Source organism: Myotis lucifugus, unplaced genomic scaffold (assembly GCF_000147115.1).
Source record: "Myotis lucifugus unplaced genomic scaffold, Myoluc2.0 scaffold_74, whole genome shotgun sequence".
NCBI lineage: Eukaryota > Metazoa > Chordata > Mammalia > Chiroptera > Vespertilionidae > Myotis > Myotis lucifugus.
In genome coordinates, this window is record NW_005871122.1 from 3,434,167 (window position 1) to 3,443,545 (window position 9,379).

At 35.5% G+C, this 9,379-nt stretch overlaps 1 protein-coding gene across 1 annotated transcript in view; it reads right to left on the reverse strand.

Moving 5' to 3' along the window:
- Window positions 1-245: 245 nt before the first annotated feature.
- The window catches only part of PCDH17 (protocadherin 17), a 95,340-nt gene continuing 86,206 nt past the window's right edge, over window positions 246-9,379 (reverse strand). Inside the window, exon 4 of the mRNA XM_006090529.3 lies at window positions 246-2,338. Within this exon, the coding sequence (XP_006090591.1) occupies window positions 1,656-2,338 (683 nt within the window). The 3' untranslated portion in view covers window positions 246-1,655. The remainder of the gene's footprint in view (window positions 2,339-9,379) is intronic.

The window sequence follows — 9,379 nt, forward strand, 5'->3', positions numbered from 1 at the left end:
AGAGGCAGAAGCACATTGAGAAAAATGGAAAACATTCTGTTAAGACCCAGGCCTCTTGAAAAACACTACACAATGCAAATAACCAGGGCTGGTATCACACATGCATTAAAGCATTTTTCATGGTTTTGAAATCAAGGGGAACACACATCTTGAACCACATAAGATACTTTTAAAACCAATCAACAGTATGATATCTACAGAGGCAGAAACTGTATGTTATTGAGAAAACATGAAGAAATTTCAGGTATTGGTACAAATGCCATTCTTGTGATTTAGCATGACTTTAATAAAAGCTTCTACAAGGACTTGCACATAACCATGACTGACAGATGTATTTTTTGACCTTTCAGATAGCTCCATCGGCTCACTCAAACACATTTTGAACAGATTATGTACTGTAGTACTTGGTAGACTATACATTAAACAAGAGACTTTGCTCTGAGGCACTGCTTCCCACACTCCATGGGGAAAAGGAAGCAGGAAAAAACAAAACTCATAGAGTTCGACAGCTACTGAGGCAACACTTGCCATTTACAATATAAGCCCAAATATTTTTGCAACACAACTATATATTAATTTAATAAAATACACAATATAGCTCTTATACACTCAACAATTTGGCTCATATGCACTGAATCTGCAATAAATCAATAAAAATATGTCATTTGATGTAAACACATTGAATCTTCTTACATTTGCACATATAAATGATCATGTGATTTGTGTATGTCTAAGACATTTTCCCTTTCCTAAGCTATTTTAGTGTCCACAAATAAGTAAAACACATTAATCATGTTAATTTTCTCTGAATAGTATTACTCAATGGGAACTATTTTTTCAGAATCTTTCTAGCTCAAATTAAAAATAGATCTATCATTATTTATATATTTGTTGGACACTAAAATGCTAAAGAGAAATTTCAAAAAGTCAAATTTTCTCCTCTTTTCATGAAGTGAATTAGTCTGTGTGTGTGCAGGACAAAATGGACTATATCTTTTTACACTTAACTTTTATACGACATGAGGTGTCTTACAAATGACCAAGTATTTTTAAAATTTTTTTTCAACTAATGATATGGAATGTTCTTTGTGTTGATATGTGTGGCAGGTAACTTTATACAGAAATGCTTACCACAAATATGTATTCATGTTTGGTGTAGCTTGGACTACTGCAAGGTCTTTGCGGGACTTTCAGTAGAAGCCTGTGATGACTGCTAAAAATCCACCACAGAGCACACATTATGACCCTGCTTTGTATGGGGTTTATAGGTAAACAGTGGAGTCAGCATAAGTCACGGAGGACAGTCTTACAGTGATCAGGAACACTTCACTTCTCCCACGCATACCTCCTAACAGATTGTCAAAAGGTATCTTGCCTCCTCATCCTCCTTTTTCTTCTGTTTTTCTTTCCTCTTTGAGCATCATCAATTCTGTCCTAATATAAGTTTGGTCAAAACACAACCATTGTTATCTCTGAAAAAAAAATAGCAGTGAAAAGGACATACTGTGGGCACTTCAGATGTTCACGGAAAGCCTTAAAGCAGCATTGGTCTGTTCATCCCTCAACCAGGTTGTCACCAGGAGGGATCATTTTTACATCAACAGAAGAGATCAGAAAATGCCAATGCTTTTTTGTTGTTGTTTGTTTTCCTCCTCTCACTTTCTCACAGCCACAGGGTCATTTCCCCGACAGTCCTGCAAAAGCTTATCAATTTCTCTCACGACTTCCTCCGCATCCACCGACTCTCTGCCCAGATCCCTGTTGGGGTGGTCAAGTTGCTCGAGAACGGCCCCCATCTCGCTGGAATCCCGGCTGGCTCTGGAGTGGACATCGGCGAAGACCCTTGCCATCTGATCGGAAGCCATGAAGGGAGGGTCTCTTGGTTGCTTACTGGGCGACAGATACTGACTGTCAGTGGGCAAATACTGGCTGCTTGCTTCGGCCAGGGCTCCCGGTTTCGCTTCGCAACCATCCTGAGAGCCTTTCGTTGAGGTGCAAGGCTCCATGCACGCCTTGGTGGGGCTGCTTGATGCTGAGGGCACCTCTTGGAGGAGAGGGCTCAGGGCACGTTTGGCTTTTAAATAAGGTTTAACATTGGCAATGAGAATAGTGTGCTCTCGCTTGTCTTTTCCAAATGTACAAAAGGTCTTTTTCCCAGTGGGATTCACAGTTTCGTAAGTCTCAGTCTCAACATTAGCTTCAACTGTGGGTACAAAGAGATTTGTGCGGTAATCTGCGTTTTCAGCCTGATTGGCTGCAGGGAACTGTGGCATCCAACACCTGTCAGAATGACCAAGCACTCGGCATTCATCTGTGCAATTAATGCACTCTTCTGGTTCTGCAAGACAAAAAACAGCAAGTCCCATCGTTAGAGTTGCCTTTACATTTCCACCAAGGCTCCGCTCAGCTCCCAGTGGGCCTGCTTGACCTCTGGTCTCTTAATTAAAAAGGAAAAGAAAACAATAATTAAAACATTTCAGGATGGTTGCATAAACCTGCTGGTTGAGACAATGGTTTTATTTAAGTCTAGTCTCTAGATATTAATGAATTCCCATAGCCTGGGAAGAAGAAACCGTGGCCATTGGAGAATCATTCTCAGTGGAATAGAACAACACTGAAAACTAATGCCCTTGGGATAGCAGTTAGTCTTTGTTCTGGATAACCCATCCTGGAAACAGTGAGCTTCAAAGAGGATTACTCGGATTAATTTTTCAAACCAGATAACAGGGCAAAAACTGGATTGCAGACTTTTATAACAAGTCCTAAGCTTATTTTTAAATGTTTTATCCCTATTTTCCTTGTAATTGTTATTTTGGTGACAGCATAAAATAAAAGCTTTCCTTTAAAAGCCTATTTTTCCTGCTGAGAGTAGCAAATGGAAATTTTTATCAGAATGTGTTATGAATAAGCTTGTCAAAAAGTGCACATTTCTATTTTATTAGATATGGGTATGGATCATATAATCAGTTTTTTTCACTTTAGATATTTGTTTTTGGTGTAAGTAGGTGAAAATGGATTTAGTCAACAGATATAGTTCAGAGTGAATGACAAATCATGATTTCCTATTTTGAATGATAGTGCTTTCTGTGAGAATTTTTGCTTCTCTCTTTTGCCCATAGAAATATAGATAATCTAAATAAAGCTTTTTTAATGACCATTATTTCAAAGATGCTGAACAAGAAAACATGAAAGAAAATTTCTTCATTATGAGAACAGCTGCATACTTCCATGACCCCAATATTTTAAACTATAACTTTGAACTTCGTCTTCGTAGTTGTCCTTTTCATCTGAAATAGCTATTCCCCTTAATGTTTAATGATCCTTTAAATCAGAAACTTTTTTTAGGAGAGGATATTTACAATTTACCTCTGTGTGATGGGAATAGAATTCCCTACATATTTAAGAACCCTTGGGAGTGTCACTAAATTGACGCGTGAGGATCTCGACAAATTTATAGTGTCATGTGCAAGGAGAAAAATGTTCACATGAAAGATATTTAAAATAGGGAGAAGCAAATTTAATAGCATTGATAAATTTATACAGTTACTTTTCAAAGCCATAAATAAAATCTGAATTTATATTTAAAACCCATAAATAATTCCCTCTCCAAAAAAGAAAAATATATATACAATACAACTTGATTTATCCCAGAAGATTTTAAGATGAAATAATTTCCTATGACATTAACATTTTTTAAACTTATCTAAATACTGTCATGACAGAACAAAATACTGTGGCATTACTTAGCATGTATCATTAACATGTGAAACATTTGAAACATATTTAGGTATGTCATGTTTTGTCATGTTTTTTTTAAAATATATTTACCTGTGAGCAAATTAAATATGTTAAGTTTAGTATGTAATGCAGGTAAGTACGTTGAAATGCAGTTTCCAACTGATCTTTCACCCAGAGACTCAAATGTTATCTGACATGAAATTGTTGGACAGATGAACACAAAGAGAAGAAGAAGGATCCAGAAACATAACATTTTCTAAAATGCCTTCCTGTATAGATTTAAAGTACAATAGAAATTTTATAGAAAAAAATATCCTGAAAAGTTTAATATCTGGTATCTATTTTCTTTACCTATTCTGAATGGGAATCATAAATAATACTTCCATATATGTGCCAGTAAGTATTAGGAAAAAAAGGTATTATTTCATTCAACCAATTTTGTCTTCCAAAAATACAGTAGAACACTTTACTACCTATTTCACTTGGTGATACTTTTGAATCTTTTAGAGTCAAATTTTTTTAAAAAATTCATTTGCAATCCATACACTCTCTTTGAAACATAATAACATAGTTTTATATTCCAATTGTGACTGGCCTTCAATTTCAGCTATTTGGATAGCCTAACACTGAATAAATTCAATATGAATTTAAAAAGAGAGTGAAAGTGATAGAATAATGCAGATATATGAAAGTGAAAATCGACCTTGATTTTCAACATAAAATGATTGTTTGCACTTTACTGCTGAAAATCTGCAGCTTTTTACTTGACTCCTTCATGTCACATCCTAGGGAGCAAATTTTGAGTGTTGATTGTGATACATTATAAGCTGTTCACCTTGTGATTAGGCTGCAATTTTGATGGCAGCAGTTCACAGACAGTGAAGAAAATAGAACGGACACTTTTGCACTAGCAGCAGAAACTATGAGCATAAAGTAAACAATAACTGCAGGGGTCAAATAAGAATTTATGATAGTAAAATTATTTTTGAAGTAACATCAATAAAAAGATAAATAGGTTGGTACAGAAAAGAGACACATAATGTATGATTAGCTAGACCAAAAAGAAAAAAAAAACGAAAGAAAGAGGGAAGAAGAGAAGGTAGGTGAAGGGTGAGAGGCAGAGGAGGGAAGCAGAGAGGGAAGAGGAGGGGGAAACGTTTTAAAGAAAGGGAGTTGCATTAGGAGGATTTCTGCCACGTGTATCTTTTGTATATATTTGCAAAATCCCCTCAATAACCTGTGTATAATAAAGAATAATACTGTTGAGTGTTTTCTCAAGCCTTAGAACTATAAATGTAGGTAAACTTCTGCATCTTAGAGAAAATGGATCCCAGAATAGATATATTGAATTAGAAGCTATAGGATTTTTTTTAAAGCAAATTATAAAAGACTGCCCCTATTTGCATAAATGAGTGTAACCAAAAACAAATATTTGTATCAGAAAACAATTTTAGAGACACTGGGCAGAAGAAATCAAAGCAAAAATAATTGATCCAAGATTTACTTTTGTCTTCTGGAGCAATCTGAGATTATAAGGGAATTATTTACCTTTATTTTAATCCTTTACTCAATATAACATGATTTCTCTTCAACAGAATTCACCCTCTACCAGAAAAATGGACTAATCCAAATGGTATGCAGATGAGAAAAATTGAGAAATAAGCATGTTTATATTGCAAAGACAAAGCAATTCTGAAGTCCAACAGCTAAAAATCTGGACAGTTCTGCCTATAGAAAAAGTTTCCAATTTCTAATTTTTTAAATGTATGATTGTCTGAAGAATCATGTGACCATCAGATAAATTGGAATACTTCTTTAGCATTAAATTTAGCATTAAGAATCATTTGCTGTAGTCATATAGCCTCATTTGACTATTGCACAAGCTCCCTTAGGGAGGGATCTAAATACTGTCATCTTAAATACTGTCATCTAAATACTGTCATCTTAAATAGTTTAATTTTGCATCTTAATTTATAAGATATTTTTTCAAATGATATAAAGTCAATCAAATGACTACAGTATTGCAGTTCATTCTATACCATAAATCACACACACACACATACACACACACACATCTTTGTTTGTGTGTGTGAGAAAATTGAGCTTTTCCCAGGATATATAGTACAGATAAAATTTGAAATCTCAAATACATAACCAATGCATTTCTGAAAATTAACTATCAATAATTGCCATAAGCAACGTACAGGTGAATCATTACAATATACAAAAATGTTTTATATTCATAATATGAGTGATAACATAAATATAGGGTTTCCCAAAAAATGTATATACACTTTAACAGCTGATAGCTCAATTTTGAAAATGAAATACATGTTAATAAACACTGCCCTTATAACCATTCAAAGTGTGTGTTTACATTTTTTTGGATACTCTCTATATATAAAATATAAATATTTATATATAAAGCATCACATATATAATGAATGAATATATATGTATACCTCTTTTTATCTAAAATCTACCATTGGCCAAACAACTTGACTACTTCTGATTTTAGAATTTTATACAATGCAAATTGATTTAGACATAAAGATGTCTGAAATATGCATATTCACATTGGCTGACATATCTGAAAGCTCTCTTTTTTAAGTATGTTTTTATTGATTTTTTTTAGAGATAAAGAAAGGGAGAGGGCTAGAAAGATAGAAATATCAATGAGAGAGAAACATCAACTGGCTGCCTCCTGAACACCTTCTACTGGGGATCGAGACTGCAACCCGGCATGTGCCCCGACTAGGATTCGAACCAGTGACCTCTTGGCCCATGGGTCAATGCTCAGCCACTGAGCCACACCAGGTGAAAGCACTCTCTTTTTAATGTAGATTAAGCAGTTTAATTACTTAATCTTAGAGATGGTAGGTAAGGAATCATGTTGTGCCAAATATATCTTCAAAATAACTGTCATTGAGGAAGTTATGTGTATGTAAGGAAAAATATTTAGGCAATATATCAAATGATCTGCTCTTGAATTATTGGATTTTAGCAATCTTCCATAAAGGACACCATGTTTAATGCTTACAGTGTGATTTTAACATTGTAAAATCACCATATCTTTAGGAATGTATGGCCATTTCGACAACGGGTAATACTCCTTGCATGTTATGACTCAGTGGTGTTCATTGCAAAGGAGACATGTCCAGAAACCAGTCCATGAAATTTCTTACTTCAGAGTAAATCTACATCTTTATTCTAATCTGTCTCATTCTCAGGCGAGAATTTATCACAAATCAGAAGTTAAGTTTATTTTCCCAGTCTTGGAAACACTAAACCACACCACCCAAAGAGAGATACTTGGCAACTAATTTGTTACCACTTAGGGAAATATTAGAAAACATAAAAAGGATTTCCTCTGCTTAGTTTCAAACTTGCTTTCTGCCTCAGGAGCCCACACATTTGTACATCGGAAAACACACATATAGTTTCTATCATTAGAACTTCAGATATGCATCTGATTTAATTTTTATAATGAGGAAATAATTGTGTCTTAGAAATGTGAAAACCAAAACCTATAAGTCAGGGCATGAATAAGCGAGTTCTAAAGTGCTGTGGCCAGGGGCGAAGGACATCTGAGAGTTTTCTCTGCTTAATTACTGTTAACAAAATGGCTTTATTTCTGCTTTACATGGGAATTATGCTCCTCTATTAGTTTTGTTGTGGTTGTTAATGTTTCTAGCAGCATCTTAAAATTACCATTGTTTCCAAGTGGACAACTCTATAAATGGAAGTCCGTTTTTTATTTGTTCTCATTTTTCTTTTTTATTTCAAGTTTACCCTTTTTTCACTAACATAAGCTTTCATAACACCTAAGTAGCTGTCTAGAAAAGCAGGGAGCAGAAAACATCTCCACTTATGGCTGAAACAAGTGTTCTGGAGATTAACTCTACACAATGTAAACGAGGCACCCATCGCAGATTGTCTACCCTCAGACAGATGAGCCCAGAACGCAGACCGGCAGTTCATTTATTCTACTTTTCCTACTAAAAGGTTCTAATGGTGTAACAGCAGTTTGTTTTTACTGCCTTTTTCTTCTTCAGCACACACACACACACACACACACACCCACACACACACCACACACACACACACACCACACACAACGTCACACATGCACACACACACTTCCCTATAAACACATCAAATTGTGATTTACCCAAATATATCCTAACATATCAGAGAGAAAACATCAATACTAAAATAGAGATCTCATCAGAATACAGTCCAACAAAGCTCTAATGAATGTCTCAGTAAGTTGATATAATTTGCAACATCCTGTGAACTGACACTTTTGCAACCAATAGTTCTTCCCTTTTCTGGTGATGCTGTTTATTATTTACTTACTACCCTTTACCATCCTGTGAGCCCCTCACCCTTGTTATAATAAGGCGAGTCATTCCATTAAAATAGCACCTTTCCAATCTAGACTCATTCAAATCATTTCCATTTGTGACTTCTATGTCCCATTTACTAGCATATTAGTTAAAAATAAACCTGACTTCACTCCATCTGACTCTAAGAGGGGTAAAAATTTCACTTTCAATATCATTTCCAGAGACAGTGTCACAAAGTTTCTCAAAACTTTTTCCCACTGTATCAGAATAAAAAGAAGTGAGTACCCTAAATTACAATTTTATCACACACCTTTTTTCCTGCTAGTGTTCACATGCCTGCCAGCCTTAATATTAGCACAATTTTAATAAGCTTGGTGTAGTACCTTATGAAGGGAAGAAATCATAAGGAAAAAAGTCACATCTGAAGACCAATCACGTTTTTTAGCTAAGTAGTATTTCATCGACTGCATTGTATTTCCTGTGTTTCTTACTTGTGCTCAGGGATCTATGTTGTTTTATTAATCAAGTAACTGGTACACAAATACACAGATGGGGGACCTCTTTTTGCTTCCTTTATTTCCTAATGTGAGGGGAATCGTGCATTTGTTGCAATATGCTCATTTGTCATTGTATGAGGATGCCTGCTCCCACCAGCAGTGATATAATGATGAAACACTAGGCATAGGTGTGCAGAAATATAATTTTCCCAATAATTGCCCATAAAAAATCAGAATTTAGACACAGAGTACACAACAAAAATGCTGTGAGACAAACATGTATTTTCAGGTGGATGCACTACAAATCTGGCTTCCCGATTTTACCTCGGTCGTGAAATGCCATTCTATCTGTTTTTGATAGGTAGAGAGCCTATGTTGAAGAGGAAGTTATTATAACACTATCAATAGGCAAACAGCGCAGCTCTGAAGTGCTAATCCTCGAGCGTGCACCTGCATCGCACAATGCTTCTGGATGTATTGCCAGGGCTGCACTCAGACACCGGAAACCACTGGCCTGTGTCATGTTCAACCGAATCCCACTGCAGCTGCGTATTTGGGGGATTGGCACGTTCGCACTCACTATGCAGCCCAGCTGTACACCTTCAGGCGTGGTTTTCAGTGTTTGGAACCCTTTGGACGTAAGAACATGTCTACCCGAGTGAACTTTTTGGCATTTGTATTGATATCATGAAAATAATACTCTGAGATAGAGAAAACTTAAGTTAAATGGAAACTTATGTTAAGGAATAAAAGCAAAATGATAAAAAGAAATTTGATGTGACAGCAACATATATA